A 27,513-nucleotide genomic window follows, 5' to 3' on the forward strand; every position below is an offset into this window, starting at 1 on the left:
AGAAATCATAAAGATCAGAGCAGAAATAAATGAAATAGAAATGAAGAAAACAATACCAAAGATCAATAAAACTAAAAGCTGGTTCTTTGAGAAGATAAACCAAATTGATAAACCCTTAGCCTGACTCATCAAGAAAACAAGGGAGATGATGCAAATCAATAAAATTAGAAATGAAAAAGGAGAAATCACAACTGACACTGCAGAAATACAAAGGATTATAAGAGACTACTACAAACAGCTATATGCCAATAAAATGGACAACCACAAAGAAATGGACAAATTCTTGGAAAGGTAAAATTTTCCAAGACTGATCCAGGAAGAGTTAGAAAATATAAACAGACCTATCACAAGTAATGAAATTGAAACCATAATTTAAAATCTTCCAAAAAACAGAAGTCTAGGACCAGATGGCTTCAGAGGCTACTTCTATCAAACATTTAGAAAACAGCTAACACCAATCCTTCTCAAACTCTTCCAAAAAATTGCAGAGGGAGAAACACTCCCAAATTCATTCTACAAAGCCACCATCACCCTGATACCAAAACCAGAAAAAGATATCACAAAAAATGAAAACTATAGACCACTAACACTGATGAACACAGATGGAAAAATCCTGGAAGAAAATACTAGCAAACAAAATCCAACAGCCCATTACAAGGATCATACACCATGATCAAGTGGGATTTATCCCAGGGATGCAAGGATTCTTCAATGTACACAAATTAATCAATGTGATACACCACATTAACAAATTAAGGAGTAAAAACCATATGGTCATTTCAATAGATGCAGAAAAAGCTTTTGACAGAACTGAACACTGATTTATGATAAAAACTCTCCAGAAAATGGGCACAGAGGGAACCTACCTCAACATAATAAAGGCCATATATGACAAACCCACAGCAAGCATCATACTCAATGGTGGAAAACTGAAAGCATTTCCACTAAGACCAGGAACAAGACAAGGATGTCCACTCTCACCACTCTTATTCAACATAGCTTTGGAAGTCCTAGCCACAGCAGTCAGAGAAGAAAAAGAAATAAAGGGAATACAAATTGGAAAAGAAGAAGTAAAACTGTTACTATTAGCAGATGACATGATACTATACATAGAGAATCCTAAAGATGCCACCGGAAAACTACTAGAGCTAATCAATGTACTTGGTAAAGTTGCAGGATACAAAATTAATGCACAGGAATCTCTTGCATTCCTACACACTAATGATGAAAAATCTGAAACAGAAATTAAGGAAACACTCCCATTTACCACTGCAACAAAAAGAATAAAATACCTAGGGATAAACCTATCTAAGGAGACAAAAGACCTGTATGCAGAAAACTCTAAAACACTGATGAAAGAAATTAATGATACGAACAGATGGAGAGAGATACCATGTTCTTGGATTGGAAGAATCAACATTGTGAAAATGACTACATTACCCAAAGCAATCCACAGATTCAATGCAATCCCTAACAAACTAATTATATTTTCTATTTCTTCCTGGTTCAGTCTCAGAAGCTTGTGCTTTTCTAAGAATTTGTCCATTTCTTCCAGGTTGTCCATTTCATTGGTGTACAGCTACTTGTAGTAGTCTCTCATGATCTTTTGTATTTAGTCACTGTCAGTTGTAACTTCTCCTTTTTCATTTCTAATTCTGTTGATTTGAGTCTTCTTTTTTTCTTGATGAGTCTGATTAATGGTTTATCAATTTTGTTTATCTTCTCAAAGAACCAGCTTTTAGTTTTATTGCTCTTTGCTATTTCCTTCATTTCTGTTTCATTTATTTCTGGACTGAGTATTGCTTTCCTTCTGCTAACATTGGGGGTTTTTTCTTTCTTCTTTCTCTAACTGCTTTAGGTGTAAGGTTAGATTGTTTACTTGAGATGTTTCTTGTTTCCTGAAGTAGGATGGCATTACTATAAACTTCCTTCTTAGAACTGCTTTTGCTGCATCCCATAGGTTTTGGGTTATCGTGTTTTCATTGTTATTTGTTTCAAGGTATTTTTTAATTTCCTCTTTGATTTCTTCAGTGATCTCTTGGTTATTTAGTAGTGTATTGTTTAGCCTCCATGTGCTTGTATTTTTTACAGTTTCTTTCCTGTAATTGATATCTAGTCTTATAGTGTTGTGGTAGGAAAAGATACTTCCATTTTCTTAAATTTACCAAGGCTTAATTTGTGACGCAAGATATGGTCTATCCTGGAGAATGTTCCATGAGCACTTTAGAAGAAAGTTTATTTCTGTTGTTTTTGGATGGAATGTCCTACAAATATCAATTAAGTCCATCTTGTTTAATGTATAATTTAAAGCTTGTGTTTCCTTATTTACTTTCCTTTGGGATGGTATGTCCATTGGTGAAAGTGGGGTGTTAAAGTCCCCTACTATGATTGTGTTACTGTCGATTTCCCCTTTTATGGCTGTTAGCATTTGCCTTATGTACTGAGGTGTTCCTATGTTGGGTGCATAAATATTTACAATTGTTATATCTTCTTCTTGGATTGATCCCTTGATCATTATGTACCGTCCTTCTCTGTCTCTTGTAATAGTCTTTAAAGTCTATTTTGTCTGATATGGGAATTGCTACTCCAGCCTTTTTTTGATTTCTATTTGCATGGAATATATTTTTCCATCCCCTCACTTTCAGTCTGTATGTGTCCCTAGGTCAGAAGTGGGTCTCTTGTAGACAACATATATATGGGTCTTGTTTTTGTAACCATTCAGCCAGTCTATGTCTTTTGGTTGCAGCATTTAATCCATTTACATTTAGGGTGGTTATCGATATGTATGTTTCTATTACTATCTTCTTAACTGTTTTGGGTTTGTTATTGTAGGCCTTTTCCTTCTCTTGTATTTCCTGCCTAGAGAAGTTCCTTTAGCATTTGCTGTAAAGCTGCTTTGGTGGTGCTGAATTGTCTTAGCTTTGCTTTCCTGTAAAGGTTTTAATTTCTCCATCGAATCTGAATGACATCCTTGCTGGGTAGAGTAATCTTGGTTGTAGGTTTTTCCCTTTCATCACTTTAAATATGTCCTGCCGCTCCCTTCTAGCTTGCAGACTTTCTGCTGAAAGATCAGCTGTTAACCTTATGGGGATTCCCTTGTATGTTATTTGTTGCTTTTCTTTTGCTGCTTTTAATACTTTGTATTTAATCTTTGATAGTTTGATTAATATGCGTCTTGGTGTGTTTCTCCTTGGATTTATCATGTATGGGACTCTGCACTTCCTGGACTTGACTATTTCTTTTCCAACTTTATTAGGGAAGTTTTCAACTATATTAGGGAAGTTTTCAACTATAATCTCTTCAAATGTTTTCTCAGTCCCTTTCTTTTTCTCTTCTTCTTCTGGGACCCCTATAATTCAAATGTTGTTGCGTTTAATGTTGTCCCAGAGGTCTCTGAGACTGTCAATTCTTTTCATTCTTTTTTCTTTATTCTGCTCTGTAGTACTTATTTCCACTATTTTATCTTCCAGGTCACTTATCTATTCTTCTGCCTCAGTTACTCTGCTACTGGTTTCTACTAGAGAATTTTTAATTTCATTTATTGTGTTGTTCATCATTGTTTGTTTGCTCTTTAGTTCTTCTAGGTCCTTGTTAAACGTTTCTTATATTTTATCCATTCTATTTCCAAGATTTTGCATCATCTTTACTATCATTATTCTGAACTCTTTTTCAGGTAGACTGCCTATTTCCTCTTCATTTGTTTGGTCTGGTGGGTTTTTACCTTGCTCCTTCATCTGGTGTGTATTTCTCTGTCCTCTCATTTTGCCCAACTTACTGTGTTTGGGGTCTTCTTTTTGTAGGTTTCAGGTTCATAGTTCCCACTGTTTTTGGTGTCTGCCCGCAGTGGGTAAGGTTGGTTTAGTGGGTTGGGTAGGCTTTCTGGTGGAGGGGACTGGTACCTGTGTTCTGGTGGATGAGGCTGGATCTTGTCTTTCTGGTGGGCAGGACCATGTCCGGTGATGTGTTTTGGGGTGTCTGTGAACTTACTATGATTTTAGGCAGCCTCTGCTAATGTGTGGGGCTGTTAGTTGTTTGGTATAGGGTGTGCAGCACTGTAAGTTGCTTGTCATTGAGTGGAGCTGGGTCTTAGCATTGGGATGGTGATCTCTGGGAGAGCTGTGGCCGATTGATATTACATGGGCCCGGGAGGTCTCTGGTGGTCCAATGTCCTGAACTCAGCTCTCCCACCTCAGAGGCTCAAGCCTGACACCCAGCCAGGGCACCAAGACCCTGTCAGCCACACGGCTCAGTAGAAAAGGGAGGGAAAAAAGAAAGAAAGAAAGAAAAATGAATAAATAAATAAAAATAAAATAAAGTTCCTAAAATGAAAAATTAAAAAATAGTGTTAAAAATGAAAAAGTAATAAAAAAATGAAAGAAAGAAGAGAGCAACCAAACCAAAAAACAAATCCACCAATGATAACAAGCACTAAAAACTATCCCCCCCCCCAAAAAAACGACAGACAGAACCCTAGGACAAATGATAAAAGCAAACCTATACAGACAAAATCACATAAAGAAGCATACACATACACACAAAAAGAGAAAAAGGAAAAATATATATATATAAAATTGAGAGCACCCAAATCAGTAAACAAATCTACCAATGATAATAAGCTCTAAGTATTAAACTAAGGTAAACATAAAACTAGAAACGTATTAGATGCAGAAGACAAACCCCAAGTCTGTAGTTGCTCCCAAAGTCCACCGCCTCATTTTTAGGATGATTCGTTGTCTATTCAGGCATTCCACAGATGCAGGGTACATCAAGTTGACTGTGGAGATTTAATCCGCTGCTCCTGAGGCTGCTGGGAGAGATTTCCCTTTCTCTTCTTTGTTCTCACAGCTCCCGGGGCTCAGCTTTGGATTTGGCCCCGCCTCTGCATGTAGGTCGCCTGAGGGCATTTGTTCTTCACCCAGACAGAAGGGGGTTAAAGGAGTGGCTGATTCAAGGGCTCTGGCTCACTCAGGCTGGGGGGAGGGAGGGGTACGGAATGTGGGGTGAGCCTGCTGCAGCAGAGGCTGACGTAACGGTGCAACAGCCTGAGGCGTGCCGTGTGTTCTCCCAGGCAAGTTGTCCCTGGATCCCGGGACCCTGGCAGTGGCGGGCTGCACAGGGTCCCCCGAAGGGAGGTGTGGATGTGACCTGTGCTCACACACAGGCTTCTTTGTGGCGGTGGCGGCAGCAGCAGCATTAGCGTTTCATGCCTGTCTCCGGTGTCCGTGCTGATAGCCACGGCTCCCGCTCATTTAGGTGGTGCTCTCAATCCCCTCTCTTCGCTCACCCCAAAACAATGGTCTGTTGCCTCTTTGGCAGGTCCAGGCTCTTTCCCAGACACCCTCCCGGCTAGCTATGGTGCACTCGCCCCCTTCAGGCTGTGTTCACGCATCCAATCCCAGTCCTCTCTTTAGGATCTGACCTCCAAAGCCCGAGCCTCAGCTCCCAGCCCCCACCCGTCCTGGCTGGTGAGCAGACAAGCCTCTCTGGCTGGTGAGTGCCGGTCAGCACCGATCCTGTGTGTGGGAATCTCTCCGCTTTGTCCTCTGCACCCTTGTTGCTGCGCTCTCCTTCATGGCTCCAAAGCTTCCCCCCGCCCCATCCCCATCTCTGCCAGTGAAGGGGCTTCCTAGTGTGTGGAAACTTTTCCTCCTTCACAGCTCCCTCTCCAAAGTGCAGGTTCCGTCCCCCCTATTCTTTTGTCTCTGTTTTATCTTTTTTCTTTTGCCCTCCCCAGGTATGTGGGGAGTTTCTTGCCTTTTGGGAAGTCTGAGGTCTTCTGCCACCGTTCAGTAGGTGTTCTGTAGGAGTTGTTCCACATGTAGATGTATTTCTGATGTATTTGTGGGGAGGAAGGTGATCTCCACGTCTTACTCCTCCATCTTGAAGGTCTCTGCCTTCATTCTTGAATGATTATTTTCACTGATTATAGAATTTTGGGTTGACTTTTGTTTTTCCAGCACGTTAAACGTGTTCTGTAGCCTGCTGGCCTGCACTGTTTCTGATAAGTAGTAGAGACCATTTGTTATCACTGTACCATTTCTCAGGATGCTTTCAAGATATTTCCTCTATCATTTTCAACATCTTGACTATGAAGTGACTAAATGTATTTTCTTGTATTTATCTTGTTTGAAATTCACTGAGCATCTTGAATATGTAAATATATGCCTTTCCCCAATTTGGGGAAATTATCAGCCATCATTTTTCCAAAAATTTTTGCTCCAATTTTTCCTCTCTGCCACTTTAAGGACTCCATTAAACATGTGTTGTTGGACCTTTTTACATTGTCCTACCAGTCACTGAGACTAGCTTCATTTTCTAAAATCTCCTTTTCCACTTTTTCAGATTGAATAATTTCCACTGATCTATCAAGATCACTGACTTTTATTTTTTCCCAATCTTCTGTAATCTCATCTAATGGAAGTTTTATTTCAGGTATTGTACATTTAATTATAGAATTTTCATTTGGTTCCTTTTTTCCAATTCCTATTTTTCTGCCAAGTTTTTTGGTCTGTGCATTCATCATGTGCATATTTTTCTTTATGTCCCAGAACAGAATTACAAGACTTGCTAATTCTAATATATGAGTCATATCAGGGTCTGTCTCAATTAATTGCCTTTTCACTTAAGTATAAGTCACATGTTTCTTGGTTTACATGTGTATGTATCTGTGTTTGTCTAATAAATGTGGAGTGTATCCTGGTCATTATTAGTGGCTATTTTAGACTTTGGATTCTATTATGCTCTTCTGAAGAGTATTTACTTTTTTGCTAAAATGTCAGTTAACTCGGCTGTACTCACTCTGCACACTGCTTTCTCCCATGTGGTGGAAAGCGACTGAAATCTGTGCAGTTCTTATATCCTGTAAGATTTATATGCATTTGTAGTTCTCGCTGGGAGGTTCTACTTTACACTCTCTACCTTTTAAGCTCCTGCAGCCACCCCAAACTCTGTGTTGTGATTTCTATCCAAGTTTAGCCACCCTGAACAACACTGATGGGGGCCTGCCCCTGGGTGAAAAGCAGTGAAAAATGAAAAACTCTCCTGGTTTGTGCCATTCTCATCTTCAAAGTGTCAACCCCTCCAGTTTCTGCAAGCTGTCTTCCCCTTCTACTGTGTCTTTAAATATTTTTATATTCTTTTTATATTTTTATAAACTCTATTTCAAAAATACATTTAATACACGTTGTATGTCCAGAATTTGTCACTGTTATTTGCAAGAAAAGTAATCTGACACATGCTGCTCTGTCATTACTGAAAGTGGAACTCCTAAGGATTTTTTTTTTAATTAGAAAACTAGAGGACTATAAAAGTCATGCTATGATGACTCACTATTTTTAAATTTATACAGGTGTAATATTAATTCCTACAGCAGTCCTTTTTCTATTCTGCTCCTTCTTATACCAGAAAACAAATGAATTTGGGCAATGAAAGGAAAATGAAGGGAAATGGGATGACAGGGTGACAGCGAAATAGGAGGAAGATTTATAGTAAAAAAAAAAAAAAATGACGAAGTCCCTGTCCTGCTATGTCATAAGCTCAAGTTTAGCCAATTAAGAAGGGAGATGTGGAAAAATAAGGATGTTAAGTTCTGAAACAGATGCTACAAATGATATTGGCACATACTCACTTTCTTAAGGAGAATAAAAGCCAAAATATGCTATAATGTTTTCAGATCATGAACAGATAGATCACAGATATATGCACATAAAATTGTAATATTAAGTAACAACAAAAAAAGATACCTGCTCCTCAATACAACTCCTAAGGGTCCTCCTTTTTTTACCACAAGAACACACTGCAGTATGAATTTGTTTCTTAAGTGTAATGTTTCTACAATGAAATCTTTAAAATATAATCAAACAACATCAAGACTAAAAACTCCATATATTTCCCTTTACAAGCACTAAATTGTCATTTTTATACAAACATAATAATATTTTAGAGAGGGTTTCTAAAATGTGTGCTTTTGATCTTGATTAATTATTTCAACTCTATACATGTTGTATACATTGGACAGTTCTCAGACATTAACAATTAGTACATATTTAGTCATCATTTTATTCTAATTCATCATTAAAAATGATTAGAAGTGAAATTAAATGTATTACTTTCAAACTTTCATACAAATATAAAGAATTACAAATATGCTCATTCAATTTACAAATATATTTGAAGTTTGCCAGATCACTTTCTCAATATCCTCCCATGTAAGAATATAAAATTTTGCTTATTCTAATTTTGTTAAAACTTTTCCATATTCCATATTCTGTGAGATACTGAATCATCTGTTCTGCCCCTATTGTTAAGAGTACAAAGAAAACATCTGTTTTATAACAATGAATCCATATTTCAAATTTGAAAAACAAATTTGCTTTCTCTTAAAACTACAGCTTTCAGATCTTGTTTGAGCCACTCAGCTTCTATTGCGCATCTTCAACAAAAACCCAAACCTCACTCGGGTTATCTGATATTTATGAAGTCTGCAAGCCTGTATTTGCATAGGACTCACTACATAAAGTACAAGAGAATTACATAACAAAGCTCACCTAAATCCAATTTTCTTCACACTTCCAGAAAAATGTGCATTACATAGAAAACCCACTGCTGCATCTCTGCTGCCCTCTATAGGAGTGGTTCTTGGAAGACACATAAATTGAAAACCCAGACAGCAATACTGAACAATAGGAAGCAACACCAGTAATCAACCACATTTGTCAAATGTCCTAAACGGCAACATTAGAAACAGAAGTTATGGTCTTTGATTTTCATCATGCTTTTCTTCCAAGTTATGTAAGTACGCTATATTGCAAGAAAAACAACATAAGTAATTAAGAGAATTTGGGATCAGACTACATTAGTTGGAACCTCATTCTGCTATTTACTGGCTATGTCTCGATTCCCTCATCTGTAAAATGGGGCTAATAACTACATCTACACAACATGATCAGCACTTACCAAAGGGCCTCGCATATAGTAATAACTCAGGGTTACTGTATTGTTATTAATGTTATCATTGCTACTACTATAATTGACACTGTAACAACGTCAGGACCAGAGCTCTGAAGCCAGAGTGCCTGAGTTAGAATCTAGGTTCAGTCACTTATAGCCACAGGAAAATTACTTAATCTCTCCGTGCTTTAGAATCCTCATCTGGAAAACAGGAATGATAATAGCTCCCAGCTCACGGAGTTATGGTGAGGTTTAAATAAGCTAATGTATATAGCAAAGCACTTAGAGGAGAGCCCCACATCAGAAGCACTCTCAATATTATCTGCTGCTGTTGTTATGAGTTCAGTCACCTTTACATAGGACTAGTAGAACTCTATTCCAGAGAACTGGTGGAATCAAGCTTACAGGCATATGTTTCCTAGTTCAAAAACATCCCTCACTCCGCCCAGGGAAAGGAATTCAAGATAGACCTGAATTACAATCAAGGCTTCCCACTCAGTTAAAATACAGTTCTTCTGTAGAGTAAGTATCCTCCCACCCCCCATACATTCCATTTCTACAAGCATGCATGAGAGGCAAAAGTAATAGCCTCATGAGTTATATAAGGGAGGTTTTGTTTCTGAAGAGCTAAGTAATAGTTATAAAATTCCTAATTATGGTATAAGTCTTCCCCCTCCGTGTTAATCAACGTGCATGGCTCATTTTAACACTGTAGCTGACCCTGTCAACGCCCAACTCCTCCCCTATGTCTTCAGTGATGCTGGCCCTATTTCCAACTTCCAACACCCCCATTTCTTTGCATCAGGGCTTCATCTGGCTGCTGGAACCCATTTTTTCCACCTGTTCAGTAGTCTGTAAAAATTAGGAAAAACTCCTATCCCCCAACTCCACCACGGAGCAGCCCTCAGCCAAGGAATGAAGGCATCTGTACATAAATACCCCAGCTTCCCTGCCCCTCTGGTGGGATAATTCTGATGCTTCCAGAGGTTTCCAGCAGTACTAAGTTACCCACAATGGTAACTTGTTGATATTGATGCCTTGATTGGCTGCCATCCCTTCCCAGGCTCACTGGCCCACTTCACCACCAGATGTTCTCAGGGCATGCTGCTACAGAAATTCAAAGACAAACAAACGTTAAGTAGACGCAAGTCTACAAAAACTGCACATCACATTTTACTTCTTTTGACCTCCTTGAAATATTCAATGAACAGAAGAGAATGGCTTTAGGTATCAGTATAGGGAAGCATTAGGAAATAACTGCTGATGTGACTGCAAGATACTGGGCAGAGGGTATGCAGATATATGAGTTAAAGTCTCTTGAAAGGTAGATGCCAAGACAGCAACAGCTACAGAAGAGATTTATTGGAGGAAACACCTGTGAAGGACAAAGGGGAGAAAGCAGGAGTCAAGGAGAACTTTAAGACCACAATGCAGGTCTGACAACTATGAAAGGAGGAGGAGAAGGAAAGAGGACAGGGTAGAAGAGTCTCTGACTGCAGCACAGCTCTAGGAGATTTTAGCTTAGCTGATGCTGTCTTCAATTCAAAGTCATCCCTCGAGCGGTTCTGTGTGACTGTTGTCACAACCCTGGTATATTCAGTCAATGGCTGGGACCAGCCCATGGGAAGCATGGTCCCAGTACAGACACAAGTACAGTACAAGCCCATTTCCATAGCTGCACTGTAGGGAATGATGGTGCAAAGTGACCTTACCTTAGGATTGAAAAATGGGTCTAGCGAAAACCTCCCTCTTCTCCAAGGTTGTCCCGTTATCAGTATGAACTACAGTTCTGCATGTTTGTAAACTTCAAGTAACGTAGCATCAAACTACACATAGCCTTCGGCAAGCTGGCTAACTTCCTCAGCATTAACCATGATGGTAGCTACAGCTCTCCACTATACAAATGTACCACAATTTGCATGTGTTCACAGAAAATTAGGTTACTTTCCTACATTTCTTTCTCTTATAAACAATACTAAAATAAATGTCCTTGAACATATATTCTTGTACATATCTTCTTTGGGCATATGTGAAAATTTCTCTGAACAGTGGCTTTCAAACTTTTTGGTCAAGAACCACAGTAAAACATACATTCATATTGTGATCCAACACATGTATACTAATAAATCTGAACCTAGAGTTTCACAAAAAATACTCTTACTGTCATACATTCTAATGTAGTCTATTTTATTCCATTCTATTTTTAAGTCATTGAATCAATTACAGCATCCACTGATGGGTCATAAGCCATTTTGAAAAAAATCAAGGATATTTATCTAAGGCAAAATTGTGGGGTGATAAAATATGAACATCTTCAGCTTTACTAATGGCTGCACCAATTTACATTCCAACAGCAACTATTCCTATTGAGCCACACTCCTGACATTAGGCACTGTCAGACTTTTTTTTTTGGCAATCTGATGAAAATGTAGTATCTCATTTTTAATTTGCACTTCTCATACAACTAGTGACACTGAGCATCTTTTCACATGCTCATTAGTCATTCAGGTTTCCCTTTCCTATCCTTCACCTGATTTTCAACTGGGCTATTTATCTTTTCTTTACTGTTCTGTAGAAGTTCTCACTATATTCTGGATAGAAGTGTAAACTGTCCTTTAAAATTTTTTTTAATGCAAGCAATATATGTACATGGTTCAAAATTCAAAACAACATACAAGAAAAAAGTTTCCTCAATCCAGAGACAGTCCATATAAACATACATTCTTTCCATTTTTCTACACAAGTATTCTATATCCTGTTTTTGTCATTTAACAAAGTATTTTGAATATTATTTCATAAGCACATAGACCTACATCTTTCTTATACTTTACAAAATGTTTTATCAATTTTAATGAAGTATAAAACTTAAGCACACTAAACTACACATATTTATTCAATGTTTTGACATATGTACACTCCTGTGAAAATACTACCATTATCAAGATAAACATTTCCATCACCCCCAGAACTTTCCTCATGTCCCATTGTAATCCATCCGTCTCCTCCACCCTCATTCCCAATAAACCACTGACCTGCTTTCTCACTATAGAATCATCTGCACTTTTTAGAATTTTATATAAAGACAATCATATAGTATATACTCCACCTCATTCATTTTAAGGGCCTGAGGCTAAACTGTAAAGGTCAAGTTACATGGACCTTGACTTTCAGGCAATGGGGTACCATTGAAAAGTGTTTCAATAAGTGAATGATAAGGTCATAATGTTTATTAAGATGAATCTAACAAAAAGATGTAAGCTAAGAAATCAGTTATGAAGCAACTGAAACAAAACGGACAACAGATGAAAGGGCCCAATTTAGGGCAGAAGTGGTGGGGATGCTGTGGTTTTGAGGCCAAATCTGCATGACCTGATAATGAATAGATTTGGGCAGTGAAAAAGAAAAACGATGAACTAGGCCCAAAAACGCATGAAGAGGATGAGCCTGGGTTAAAAGGAAGAGGGACAGGACTTCGGACTCTTAGACTTGCAGTAACTTTAGGACATCCACACAAAGATGTCATCAGGCAGCTGGAAACCCCCATGGAATTCAGGACAGCAAGAGCATTAGAAAAAGATTTAAGAGCAGCTTGAAGAAAATAAGGAAAATAATTGAATCTTTGTTCCTGTATGAGGAAAGAAAGGAAGAAAAGGAGGCAGGAGTTAAGGTCTAGAGAACACTGCTATGATTAGGCAAACCACAATTCCCACATTATAGGAATGCCTCCCAATGCCTGCTTGGAGAAATCCATTTTTTGAGTCAGTTTTCAATGACAACGTAGTATGTTATATTTTTAACATACATGACTATTAATAAAGACAAATGTACTTGATGAGAAACTACATAGAGAAGTCTTGAATTTTTAAATACAAAGTAAGCCAAGGTCTTCTCTTTTCTATGACCATATCTTTCAAAGTTCTGCCCATGCGCAAGCTTCTTCCAACATAAGAAAGCAATCTATGTAGATTCTGAGGCATTCAAACAACACCTGAATATTTTTGTTGCAAAGTTTCACAGCTGCCTTGTTTACTACATAACTTGGTCACAGTCACATAATTTTCTAACAGTTTCCTGTCTGACAATTGGGCATAACAGCATTGACTTCACAAGATTGTTTTAAGGCTCAAATGGAAAATGTACTGCTATAAACTGCATGTTGAAACCTAATCCCCAATGTGATGGTATTTGGAAGTGAAGCCTTTAGGTGTAGCCCTCCTGAATGGGATTAATGCCCTTATTAAAAGGACCCAGGGAGACCCCTCGCCCACTCCATCATTTGAGGACACAGTGAGAAGACAGCTATGGATCCTCAACAGAAACCATATCTGCTGGCTCCTAGATGGCGGAACTTCCCAGCCTCCAAAACTGTCAGAAATAAATTTCTGTTGCTTAAGCCACCCAGTCTGTAGTATTTTTGCTACAGCAGCTCAAAGGGACTAATACACTTACATAAAGCAATTAGTACAATGTAAGGCCCAGTATATGTTCACTATACGTGATTTGATTCTCTGTCTTCCTTGAGGGAAAAACCAATGACTGTTGTGCTTTTGTTTTTTTATTTATGAAATAAATATAGCAAAAAAGAAAATAAACTTCTCCAATAATCCTACCACCCAGAGACACACTTTTGGAGAACTATGGAGGCTTGCCACTCACTTCTTATAACTCAACTCTATTATTCAAGAGCAACCCTGAAAAGTCTGTGTCATACTGTAATTTGTAATTTTAACAAGGTATAAACTTGAATTGCAAGCACTACAAAACCTGTATGCAAGAGTTTGCTGAGTTAGTAAACTCAGTCTAGCACCCGGCATCTCTACCATGTAGCATTACAGTCCTTCAGAAGTGGTTATTTACAGCAGCTTTCAAAGGATAAGTATATCCTTAAGTGACAGAATATTTCCCCTAAAAACAAGCCAAGAAAAAAATCTACATAGGGCTTCCCTGGTGGCGCAGCAGTTGGGAGTCCGCCTACCGATGCAGGGGACACGGGTTCGTGCCCCGGTCCGGGAGGATCCCACATGCCGCGGAGTGGCTGGGCCCGTCAGCCATGGCCGCTGGGCCCGCGCGTCCGGAGCCAGTGCTCCGCAACGGGAGAGGCTGCAAAGGTGAGAGGCCCGTGTACCGCAAAAAAAAAAAAAAATTTACATAGCTTAATGTTTTCAAGTTTCATCCACATTGTACCATGTATCAGAATTTCATTCCTTTTGAATGCTGAATAATAGCCTGCTGTAGGCGAAACAGAGCAGGACACTGCTGAGTACCCGGCCTCTTGTTTGTAGGAAAGCTTCAGCCTCCTAGGACTTCCCCAAGTTCCAAAGAACAAATTTAATTCGAGATGTGAGATAACGAAGAAACAAAGCAAAACAGTCAGGCAAGATAAAATAATAATAGTTTAGCCATTAAACAAAGTGAAGGGCCTTTAGTTCTTCCGCATCAGCTATAGATAACATGCTGAGCCATGTCCTTGACCTGTTCTGCTGACACTGAAACCCCCACCAGGTGGAATAAGTGAGCTGCATGCTGACCACAAGCACACAGGCCCCAGACTGGACGGAACCAGAAGGTTGACGATGGTGACTCCTGATTACTTCACCACCAACCAATCTGAAAAATGTCCACAAGCTGATCAGGCACCCTGCAACCCTCTCACTCACCCTGTCTTTAAAAACTTTTCCCCGAAAGCCTTTGGGGACTCTGGGTCTTTTGAGCATGAGCCACCTGTTCTCCTTGCTCAGCCCCATGTTGGGGCGCCATGCAATAAACACTGTACTTTCCCTCACCACAAGCCAGTGTCAATAGATTGGCTTTAGTACACGTGGGCAAGTGGACCCAAGTTTGGTTCAGTAACATACATATATACATACATATACATATATGTAGATATATATACAAAAATATACATACATGTTGAGAAATGGAATACTGACTGCATATCAGTAAACAAAGGATGTCACAGTCATCAGTGATTGCAGCCACCAGCCTACGGTGAGGTGGTGAGCCCTGAGGGAACTCAGGATATGAAAACACAGGATACCGGCCCCAGACAGCTGAGGTATATATCAAAGGAACGATTTCAGTGTGCTCAGACTCTTTCATCTTCCCATACATAGAAAAGTGTTAAATTCCTTTACATGAGATGCCTAGTTTACTTTAATTAAAAATAATCTTTTGACGTTCTAACCACCTGCCCTTGGTTGCAAAACTCCGATATAACCAGGCTCCCCCCCTCGCCTCCTCGGAGCAGTTCTCTCAGGGTTACCTGAGATGCTGCCTCCCGGGCTTGAAGTCCTAAAAATTCGTGCCGAATAAAACATAACTCTCAACTTTTATGCTGTGAATATTTCTTTAGTAGACAATATACATACACACACATTTTGTTTATTCGTTCATCTGTTGATGGATATCTGGGTTGTTTCCACCATTTGGCCATTGTGAATAATGCTGCTATGAACATCAATGTACAAGTGTCTGAGTCCCTGCTTTCAATTCTTTTGGGTATATGTCCAGAAGCAAAATTACTAGGTCATATGGTAATTCTATTTTTAACTTTTGAGAAACCACCGAACTGTTTTCCACAGTGGCTGCATCACTTTACATTCCCACCAGTAGTGCACAAGGGTTCCAATTTCTCCACATCCTCAACACTTTTTTTCCCATTTATGGGTAACAGCCATACTAATGGGTACATAGTAAGATCTCATTATGGTTTTGATTTGCATGTCCCTAATGACTAATGATGATGAGCACCTTTTCATGTGCTCGACTGCCTGGAAAGATCAGGTTGATGGCCATGATGGAATAACAGGGAATGGGTTTATCCTCCTGCCTGAAACAATCAAGAAGAAAAGAAAAGAAAAGAGACAAAATACTTGAAACAATGGTTTTCAAGACATGGGACATCAGGCAAGAAGAACACTAACCCCTGAAAGCTGGGAAACAACGAACTGAGCTCTATAATTGCCCCAGCTTACTTTCTTGAGAGAATTTCCAAACCACACAGTAGGGAGGGAGAACTGAGGTGGAACCTGGTGAGCTCCCTGAGTTGAAGAGACAGAGCTGAGAGTCCATGGAGACAAAAGCAGCTAGAGTTCATAGCACAGAGTACCAGAAAAGCCAGAGTTGCACAGAGAACCCCAATCATCCCCCTCAAGTGTACAGAAGAGTACTGATCAGCATGTGCATATAAAGAAACAACACTAGACCAGCGAAAGAACCATTTGGAAGTATTAGAAGAACAGTGCCCACTATTCACACAGGGTCAGGAAACCGTAACCGTTAACCTGACTGGAAAAAACCCATAATTCAGAGAATTACACAGACCTCAGGAAGGTCTTGCTTCAGTAGTGGGATATAAGACTGTGTACTTCCCCAGACCCACCTAATAAATCATAAAGCAACACCTAAAAGGATGAAACTGTTTCCAGGTAACTGCACCACAGAACAAAGCCAAAATTAAAATAATTTTTTTTAAAAATCCGGCACCCAACAACATAGAATTCAAAATATTTGGTATCTACTGAAAAATTTCCATGCATGTAAATAAAGAAGCAGAAAAATACAACCCATAATGAAAAGAAATACCAATCAATAGAAACAGACACAGAAATTACAGATGACAGATTTACCGAAAAAGCCGTTAAAACAACTATTATACTCTTTATGTTCAAAACACAGACAAATGTATGATCGTGTTAAGGAGAGACATGGACAAGATAAAATGACATATCAAACTTTTAGAGCTGACAAATACACTGGATAGTATTAACAGCAGATTAGACACTACAGGAAGAAAAGATTATCAAACTTGAAGGTATAGCAATAGAAACCACTCAAAATGAAACAGAGAGGGGAAAAAATGAGCACAGTGTCGATAATACATGACGCGATATCAAGGAGCCTAAATAACATACGTATAATTTGAGTCACAGAAGGAAAGGAAAAGGGAGTCAGAAAAAAAAGTGTTGAATAAAGGCAAAAAACTCTCCAAATGTGATGAAACCTTTGAACCCATGTGAAGAGGAGAGTTAACTTAGCAGACCCGAGACAGGTATCCCTAGAAAGCCCCGCTTACAATGTTGGTCCTTGCCTACCTCTGGGAACTTAGATTTCAGGATGATTCCCACCATTCCCCAATGATAAGAGTATCTCCCTGTGCCTAACCTGTGCAAACAATATGGCTTATGTTGAATACCTGTTTTCCATCCTGAAAACTGAAATTCTGGCGCATGTTAGGCAGAGAGCTCCCCTGATAAAAACCGTTGGCACTGAGTCACCGATGAGCACCCCCGGCAGACAACACTGCACATATACTGTCAAAACTCTCTGCTGGAGCAGTTAAGCATCCCCTGTATGACGCCACTGGAAAAAGACTCTTGGAAGAGTGATGATTTTACTTTTGTATCTTTTCACTGTAATAAATCATAGCTGTGAGTATGACTGTATGCTAAGTTCTGAGTGTCTTCCTAGCAAATCACTGAACCCAGAAGTGAGCTTGGGGATCCCAGACAAACCACAGATCCAAGAAGCTTGACGAACTCCAAGCAGAAAACCACACCTATAGGCATATCACAATCAAACAGTTTAAAACAAGGAATAAGAAAAACTTAAAAGATCAAGAGTGAGAAGAGCTTCAGGCTTCTTGATAGCAACTCTGGAACTAGAAGACAATGAAGCAATGCCTTCAAAATTCTAAAGAAAAATAATTTCCAACCTAAAATTCTATATAAATTTTCAATCACACATTAAAGTGTGATGAATGCATCTTCTGACATGACAAGTCTCAAAAAATTATCTTCCATAAATCCTTTCTTGGAAGCTAGTGGAAGATGTGCTCAATCAAAATGAGAGTAACAACCAAGAAAGAGGAGTCCAGGATAAAGTTGCTCCATGCAGGAGCGAGGTGAAGGGAATTCCCCCAAAAGACGGTGAAGGGTGACTCAAGGGTGGCTACATTCACAAAGCACAGAGGACTCTGAGTTGAAATTCGAGCGGCTAGGAGGTTGTGGGAAACAGTTCTCCATAAAAACAAAACGAATAGAATGCTGAAAGGATAAAGAAGATGTGGTATATAATTACAATGGAATACTACTCAGCCATAAGAAAGAATGAAATAATGCCATTTGCAGCTACATGGATGGACCTAGAGATTATCATGCTAAGTGAAGTAAGTCAGACAAAGACAAATACCATATGATATCACTTATAGGTGGAATCCGAACTATGACACAAATCAACATATCTACAAAACAGAAACAGACTCACAAACATAGAGGACAGACCTGTGGTTGCCAAGGGGGAGGGGTGGGGGAGGGAAGGATTGGGAGTTTGGGATTAGCAGGTGCAAACTATTACATATAGGATGGATAAACAACAAGGTCCTACTGTAGAGCACAGGGAACTCTATTCAGTATCTTGTGATAAACCATAATGGAAAAGAACATGAAAAAGAATACATATAACTGAATCACTTTACTATACAGCAGAAATTAACACAACACTGTAAATCAACTATACTTCAATAAAATATTTTTTAAACTTTTTTTTAAAGAACTAGTAGAATGCCTGCTATGTGTGAAAATCTTAATGGGAGAACTGAACAATGGTGAAAAATCAGAGTTTTATTCATGATAAGTAAAATTAAGAGTTTTATTCATGATAAGTAAAATTAGGCAAACAAAAACCCAAATGATTAACTCCAACAAAAATGAAAAGGTGGGAAGGAAAATCACAATTAATAGTTGTCTTGTTATGAATATTATTATTCAGAATTGCATAATGCTGAATCTAATGTAACCAGACCATGAGACATCTGTCCTGGGGGAACAGAGGGATGGGAAAGTCCCATGTGTAGCAGAGGCGAGAGTGGGTGAGGAGAAAAGTACTCAGTATTTATCCACGTTTAAAAGCACATTACAGGGACTTCCCTGGTGGTCCAATGGTTAGCAATCTGCCTTCCAATGCAGGGGACACGGGTTTGATCCCTGGTCAGGGAACTAAGATCCCATATGCCGCGGGGCAACTAAAGTCCACGAGCCGCAACTAGTGAGCCTGCGCACCACAACTACAGAGCCCATGCACTCTGGAGCCCATGTGCCACAACTAGAGAGAAGCCGGTGCACCACAACAAAAGATCTCACAGGCCGCAACTAAGACCCAAGGCAGCCAAAAGTAAAATAAATATATATATTTTTTAAAAAGCACATTACAAGCATGTTATTTAGAGAAAAGGAGGTAAAGAACAAAATAATCCACAGAGTCAAAAGTGGTAGTCCCTGAGGAAGGAGTTTCAAACAAAACACCAAAGGCTGTGACTAACAAATGCCATAGACAGAATGGAAAGTTGGAAACAATTCGTTCTTACCTTAGGAAGTTCAAGCAGCATCTCTGGAGGTGTCAAAGAACGACTGCTTGTACAAGAAGCACGGTCAGATATTTCCACCACACTCTCACGGTCTTCAAATTCATCACATGTATCTTCCCTGTCACTGTCAATCTCCCAGTCAATAACCTGGAGATCATCTAAAAAATACAATTTTAATTTTAAATATCTTTAATGTGTTTGAAATCTATTCTTCCTCTATAGCTGTAAAAGATCCATGTTGTTCAACAGTTTTAAAATATATTAAAAGACAGCAGAAAGTATACTCCTACTCTTATCTATAAACATCCCATTTCTCCCAACTCTTACCCCTACCCCAATTCTCAGGTAACTACTTCTGTTAGTTGTTTTTGTATTCTTCTAGAGTTTCTCCAGCATTATTGTTGATATGGAGAAAGTTTTAATGGTCTGGATAGAAGATCAAACCAGAAACAACATTCCCTTAAGCCAAAGCCTAATCCAGAGCAAGGTCCTAACTCTCCTCAATTCTATGAAGGCTGATACAGGTGAGGAAGGTGCAGAAGAAAAGTTTAAAGCTAGCAGACGTTGGTTCATGAGGCTTAAGGAGAGAAGTCATCTCCATGACATAAAAGTGCAAGGTCAAGCAGTGACTGTTGATGTAGAGGCTGCACCAGGTCATCCAGATGATCTAGCAAAGATAATTCATGACGGTGGTTACACTAAATAACAGATTTTTTAATGCAGATGAAACAGCCTTCTACTAGAAGAAGATGCCATCTAGGACATTCACAGCTAAAGAGGAGAAATCAGTGCCTGGCTTCAAAGCTACAAAGGACAGGCTGACTGTCTTGTTACGGGCTAAAACAGCTGGTGACTTGAAGTTAAGCCAATGCGCATCGACCATTCTGAAAATCCTAAGGCGCTTCAGAATTATGCTAAATCTACTCTGCCTGTGCTCTATAAACAGAACAACAAAGTCTGGATGACAGCACATCTGTTTACAACATAGTTTACTGAATATTTTAAGTCCACTGTTGAGACCTACTCCTCAGAAAAAATGACTCCTCTCAAAATATTAATATTCACTGACAATGCACCTGGTCACCCAAGAGCTCTGATGAAGATGTTGTACGATGAATGAATGTTGTTTTCATGCCTGCTAACACAACATCCACTCTGCAGCCCATGGATCAAGGAATAATTTTAACTTTCTAGTTTTATTATTTAAGAAGTTCATTTTGCAAGGCTATAGCTGCTATTGACAGTGATTCCTCTGATGGATCTGGGCAAAGTCACCTGAAAACCTTCTGAAAAGGATTCTCCATTCTAGATGCCATTAAGAACATCTGTGGGGCTTCCCTGGTGGCGCAGTGGTTGAAAGTCCGCCTGCCGATGCAGGGGACACAGATTCGTGCCCCGGTCGGGGAAGATCCCACATACCGCGGAGCAGCTAGGCCCGTGAGCCATGGCCGCTGAGCCTGCGCATCCAGAGCCTGTGCTCCGCAACAGGAGAGGCCACAACAGTGAGAGGCCTGCGTACCGCAAAAAAAAAAAAAAAAAAAAAAAAACACCTGTGATTCATTCAGTGGGAAGAGGTCAAAATGTCCACAGTAACAGGAGTTTGGAAGAAGTGGATTCTGACCCTCATGGATGACTTTGAGGGGTTCAAGACTTCAGTGGAGGAAGGACTGCAGATGTGGTGAAAATAACAAGAGAAGTAGAACTAGAAGTGGAGCCTGAAGATGTGACTGAATTGCTGCAAGCTCAGGATAAAACTCTTAACAGGTGAGGAGCTGCTGCTTATGGATCTGCAAAGAAAGTGATTTCTTGAGATGGAATCTACTCCTGGTGAAGAGGCTGTGAAGACTGTTGAAATGGCAACAAAGGATTTAGAACATTACAAAAACTTAGTTGATAAAGCCAGCAGCAAGGTTTGAGAGGACTGACTTCAATTTTCAAAGAAGTTCTCCTGTGGCTAAAATGCTATCGAGCAGCATAGCAAGCTCCAGAGAAATCGTTTATGAAAGAAAGAGTCGATCGATGCAGCAAACTTCATTGTTGCCTCATTTCAAGAAACTGCCACACCAACCCCAGCCTTCAGTGAGTAGCCATCAACACTGAAGCGAGATCCTCCACCAGCAAAAATACACGACTTGCTGAATGAAGGCTCCGATGATGGTTAGCATTTTTTCTGCAATAAAGTACCTTTTAATTAGGGTACGTGCATTTCTTTTTAGATATAATGCTGCTGCACACTTAATAGACTACAGTAGTACGTAAACATAACTTGTATGTGCACTGCGAACCCAAACATTCATGTGACTCGGTTTGCTGCAACTTTCACTTTATTGCGGTGGTCGGGAACCAAACCTGCAATATCTCTAACATGTACCTGTACTTCAGAGAACTGGCTTGGTCAAAGAGACCCAAAGTGGAATCCAACCAGTTCTAACATGTTCAAGTTTAAGTTGTTAACTGTAAAAATAATACTGGTAATACTTATCTCTTAGAGTTATTGTGATAAATATTATGAGAAAATGTTTCTAAAAGGCTGGGAGGCTGCGACTCAGTATTATTTTTAAAAATGCTAAGTATCAATATTAGAAAATGAGTGTAAGTTTCTTCCATTATTAAAATCTAATCTATAACAGAAACTAAATTTCTTACAAAATTATCAATTTACCTTCACTGGCCCCATCTTCTGGAGAGAAAATATTCCTGCTATAAAACCTGCCTATTCTAGAACCATGTCCATTCTCTCTCTGTGATTTCAAAATTGTTTTATCTTCATCTGACAGATCACTTCCACTGGAACTCCATGTTATAGCTGTAAGCCCACTGGTACTCTTAGATGTGGTAGGTTCTGCAAAAGAAAAAGGGAAAATATAAAAATGGCCAATTGATACAGTTATTGATCAAAATGAAGTTTTATACATGTTACTTTGCTGAAGTCACAAATATACAATATTCTGCTGATAGTGAAAGCAATGTCTTATTTCAAATCTTCCGAACTGAAGGTCTATGTACAACCTGGCTAAGATTCTTTGAATTAAAGCCAAATTACAAGAAGAAAAAGAAGTCAAAATGATTGAGAAAAGTCATAAAAGACAAGGAAAATGACTGGAGCACAAATGAAAACTCAAAAATAACCTTCGAATAATTACAAAACTATAAAATTTCGTAGAATATTTCATCAAGCCATAAGGAAACACAAAACAGGGCTTCCCTAGTGGCACGGTGGTTGAGAGTCCACCTGCCGATGCAGGGGACGTGGGTTCGTGCCCTGGTCCAGGAAGATCCCACATGCCGCGGAGCGGCTGGGCCCGTGAGCCATGGCCGCTGAGCCTGCGCGTCCGGAGCCTGTGCTCCGCAACGGGAGAGGTCACAACAGTGAGAGGCCCACATACCGCAAAAAAAAAAAAAAAACCACAAAACAAACCACACCAATAATTATCTGTAATCGGAATGCTTCTGTGTGCTTCCTTTGCCATACTAGGAGCCCTGGTAACAGCAGTTTGCTTAAAATACTTAACAGCAAACTATTTTAATTAATTAAACTTATTTTGAGGTAATAGTTGGTTCACATACAGCTGTCAGAAATAACAGAGAGGGCCCGTGTATGCTTCACCCAATCCCTCCAATGGTAACATCATGAACACCACAGTACAACACAGAATGTCGATACTGATAGTCAAGATAGAGAACTCCATCCCTGTGAGGATATCTTACACTGCCATCCCTGTGAGGATAACTCCCCTCCCCACCTCAATTCCCAATCCCTAGCAACCACAAGGCAGTTTTGCACTTCTATAATTTTGTCATTTCAAGAATAATATATAAATGGAATCACCTGTGTTACCTTTTAGGACTGGCTTTTTGTGCTCAGCATTATTCCCTGGACATTCACCAGGCTGTTGTGTGTATCACCAGTCACTTTCTTTTTATTACTGAGCAGTGTTCTGTGGTGTGGATGAACCACAGCTTGTTTAATCAGTTACCCTTGAAGGACATCTGGGTTGTTTCCAGTTTGGGGCTATGACAAATGAAGCCACTATGAACACTGTGTACAGCATTTTATGTGACTGTAACTTTCATTCTCCAGAATAAATGTCTAAGGGTGCAATTGTTGGGCTGTATGGTAATTGTGCGTTTAGTCTTGTTAATGAACTGCCGAACAGTTTTCCAGGGCAGCTGTGCCATTTTATAGTCCCACCAGCAATGTGTGACTGATCCAGTTTTTCACATCAGCAGCAGCACTTGGTGTGGTCACTATATTTTATTTTAGCCATTCTGATAGACAGGAAACCTAGAAGGAACAGGGCGACTCTATCTCGATGGAACCAGAAGTCCAACAGAAAATTTTACTGATTTTGATCAGAAAAGGAATAGGTGTCTAATAAAAATCAAATTTTCTATTCCTATTGAGTAGATAGGTGAGTTATAATGCTAAAACCAAAAAAAAAAAAACTCTCTTAGTCACATTTCAATACAGTATAAAGTTTAGAGATTAGATATTATAACTCGAGTTTTACAGAAGAGGAAACAGGCTCAAAAGTTAAGTGACTTCATTAAATACCTATTTATATAACACCTCTGATATAGTAAACCTTGAGGAAACAAAAAAAAAAAAGAAAGAAAACTCCTGCCCTCAAGGAATGCATGATCTGAAAGGCAACACTAGTTGATCATGAAAAGAAAAATTAAATACTGTATTAGAGATATGTCACAGTATAATGATGATGGCGCCAAAAAGGTGGATGCTCCACTTTATGTTGATCAGGAAAGGAAGATTCACTGACAAAACGATGTCTGGAAAATCAACATTTACAAAGGCACAAAAACATGAAATAATAGTAAACACTTACTGAACACTTACTTTGTTCCATGAACATCTAGAATTACTAAAGTTGTCTATCCTTCAAAATAAAAAATTAAATATAAACTATTCACAATAACCTAAGAACTCATATTGATTTAAAGAGCTAATAAAACTAAGCTGTGTACTTACTTGCCAAAGACATTATCAATCTTTTTCATTATTATGCATCTGGACAAGTAAATCAAAAAAGAAAAAGTAGAATGCTACAGACTGAATGTTTGTGTTCCCCTAAAACTCACATATTGAAGCCAAATCCCAGTGTTATGGTATTAAGAGGTGTGGCCTTTAGGGGGTAATTAGATCATGAGGGTGGAGCCCTCATGAATGGAATTAGTGCCCTACAAAAGAAGCCCCAGAGAGATCCCCAGCCTCTTCTACCCTATGAGGATGCAGCAGGGAGGTGCTATGAACCAGGAAGCGAGTCCTCGCCAGACACTAAATCAATGTCCTGACTTTCCGCCCCCAGAACTGTGAGAAATAAATTTCTTTTGTTTATAAGCCACCCAGTCTACAGTATTTTTCTTATATACAATAAGAGCCTGAATGGAGTAAGACAGGAAGTTATCACTATTTTCAGATTATATAACAAATTCATAAACCTATAAATTATAGGCCCCTAACTGTATAATTTATATAGTTAACCTCTACCAGGAATTTATTACTCAGTAATTCATTTTACTTGCTAAAAAGGGGTTGCCCTTGAAATCAAGGCTCATTCCAACGAAATTCCAGGAACAACATCAGCCAGACTATGAGAATAGTTACCATGTATTTATAAACATTTCTGGGTGACCAACGTGTGCTAGGCACTATGCTAGGACTTGGTGTTATAGGCTGAATTGTGTCCCCCCAAAACTCATTCATATGTTAAAATTCTAACCCCCAGCATCTAAGAATGTGAACTTATTTGAAGATAGGGTCTAAAGCGATATTATTAGTGTGGGCCCTAATCTAATATGACACCTGTCCTTGCAAAAAGGAGAAATTTGAACACAGAACCATACATGCAGAGAGCGAAAACACAGTAAAGAGACACTTGGAGAAGACAGCCACCTACAAGTCAAGGAAAGAAGCCTGGAGCACATCCTAGAAGGAAGCAACCCTGCCAATACCTTCACTTTAGACTTCTAGCCTCCACAACTGCAAGATAAGAAGTTTTTGTTGTTAAAAACACCCAGTTTGGGGCTTCCCTGGTGGTGCAGTGGTTGAGAGTCCGCCTGCCGATGCAGGGGACACGGGTTTGTTCCCCAGTCCGGAAAGATCCCACATGCCGCGGAGCGGCTGGGCCCGTGAGCCATGGCCGCTGAGCCTGTGCATCCGGAGCCTGTGCTCCGCAACGGGAGACGCCACAACAGTGAGAGGCCCGCGTACTGCAAAAAAAAAACCCAACAAACAAACAAACACACCCAGTTTGTAGCATTTTATTATGGCAGCCCTAGCCATATCCTAGCCCTAGCCACCTCGGATATAAAGATGAGCAATAGAGGAGGGTCTGCCCTGAAAAAATCTATGGTCCAACAGGGAGAAAAGCACATCAAGAAATAATAATTTAAAAATTTACTAATGCGGGACTTCCCTGGTGGTTCAGTGGTAAAGAACCTGCCTTCCAATGCAGGGGATGCAGGTTTGATCCCTGGCTGGGGAACTAAGATTCCCACATGCCGTAGGCCAACTAAACCCACGTGCCACAACCACTGAGCTCGCGGACCTCAATGAGAGAGCCTGCGTGCCGCAAACTACAGAGCCCACACGCCACACTGCAGAGAAGCCCACGTGCCACAACTAAGACCTGATGCAGCCAAAAAAAGATATAATAATAAAAAAAAAAGAATTTTTTTAAAAAATGGGCAGAAGACCTGACTAGACATTTTTTTAAATAATAATAATAAATACATACATAAAAATTTACTAATCCTTCTCAAGGAGATTTCTGACTCCATAACAAATAAATATTTTGAGAACATATTTTGCAGGGTATTTCAAGAAAAAAAATAAACACTATCTTCTTTTTATTACATAGTTTCATTTTGCTTGGTAAATACACTTTTTTAAAGTTTTGCCTTTTAAAGAAAATCACTAACTACAAAGGTTCCAGCCTCTTTCATTTCAAGTTTTTATCTTCTTCCACGTCCCTCAAACCTTCTGGCGAGATCCTTTGCCAACATTCATTTGCTCACTTCTCTCACCCCTTCTCTTCTCCTCCATTTCCTCCCCTTTCCTTCTCTGGTTCTCAGTGCCTTACAGGTAAGGAAATAGAGATGCGGAAACAAGGAAATGGAGTCTCCCCCTTTTTTGCACACTTTGCAAAAGTATGTTCCCCCACTTCTGCTTCCCAGCTCTCATAAAAATATTACTTCCACATCCTAGAAGTTTTGTTAATAGCCTGTCTTAAACTAATATGTTAGAAGTTACTGTTTTTAAAATGAACCAGTTCTAGGAAATGCCTTGAGTCCCCTTTTCTATCAATTTCTATTTGTAAGCTTCTGTTAAGTTATTAACAATACTTTCTGTTCTTAACCACCTGCTTATGCTGTAAATAAATTAATTATACATGGATACAAGCTCTTTCAGCCCATGAGAATCTACTGATCATTCCACAGAATCGAGAGCACAGCAGAGTAGGTTTTAGGTTGAATATATTGGCATGGGAAATCATCTCAAAAGATCCTTTTGAAATTAAATACAAGGTAGCAGCTTATTTAATATTTCTCTCTCTCCAAGTTAAATTTGACTACACCAATTTTAAGTCTCCAAAAAAAGATAGAAGCCACATCTGTAAAAGAAAATAGTTAGTTGACCCTTGAACAACACAGGTTTGACCTGCGCAGATCCACTTACACACAGATTTTTTTCGATAAATATGCACTACGGTACGGCATGACCCGCAGTAGGTTGAATCCGCTGATGCAGAACTGCGGACAAGGAAAGCTGACTGTAAAGTTAGTTACAGGCGTATTTCTGACTGTGTGGAGGGTCAGCGCCCCAGCCCCCCATGTCAGTCATTCAAGGATCAACTATACTATTCTCTCCATACATTATGACAGTTTAGAAATCAGAATTAAATTGATCTTTGAAAATCACAACATTCAGCACTAATAATATTAAAAATTAAATTCTGTAGCACCATCAGAAGACTATGGTATTTTATAATACAGCATTTTATGAATCAAAAAGATTAGGGGAATTTTATTCTTCAATTGCATAAAAAGAACCCCCTTAAATGTTAGTGAAGTAATAATACAGCTTAAAGTGTTGAGTCTCTTACTCACAGAAAGCTTCCCCACCCCGCAGGACTCTGAGCGGCTCTCCCACTCTGCCATCAAACACAACAGCAATTGCTGCC

At 39.3% G+C, this 27,513-nt stretch overlaps 1 protein-coding gene across 1 annotated transcript in view; it reads right to left on the bottom strand.

Annotated features, from left to right (window-relative positions):
• Positions 1-27,513, bottom strand: part of LOC309835286 (DNA repair-scaffolding protein-like) — a gene marked incomplete at its 3' end in the record, with an annotated part of 120,000 nt that overhangs the window by 90,583 nt on the left and 1,904 nt on the right. Inside the window, exons 3-4 of the mRNA XM_082674684.1 lie at positions 21,975-22,154; positions 19,313-19,470 (exon numbers count right to left, since the gene is read on the bottom strand). Coding sequence (XP_082530810.1) covers positions 19,313-19,333 — 21 coding nt within the window. The 5' untranslated portion in view covers positions 19,334-19,470; positions 21,975-22,154. The remainder of the gene's footprint in view (positions 1-19,312; positions 19,471-21,974; positions 22,155-27,513) is intronic.

Source organism: Grampus griseus (genome assembly GCF_964374135.1).
Source record: "Grampus griseus genome assembly, chromosome: 17".
Taxonomy (NCBI): domain Eukaryota; kingdom Metazoa; phylum Chordata; class Mammalia; order Artiodactyla; family Delphinidae; genus Grampus; species Grampus griseus.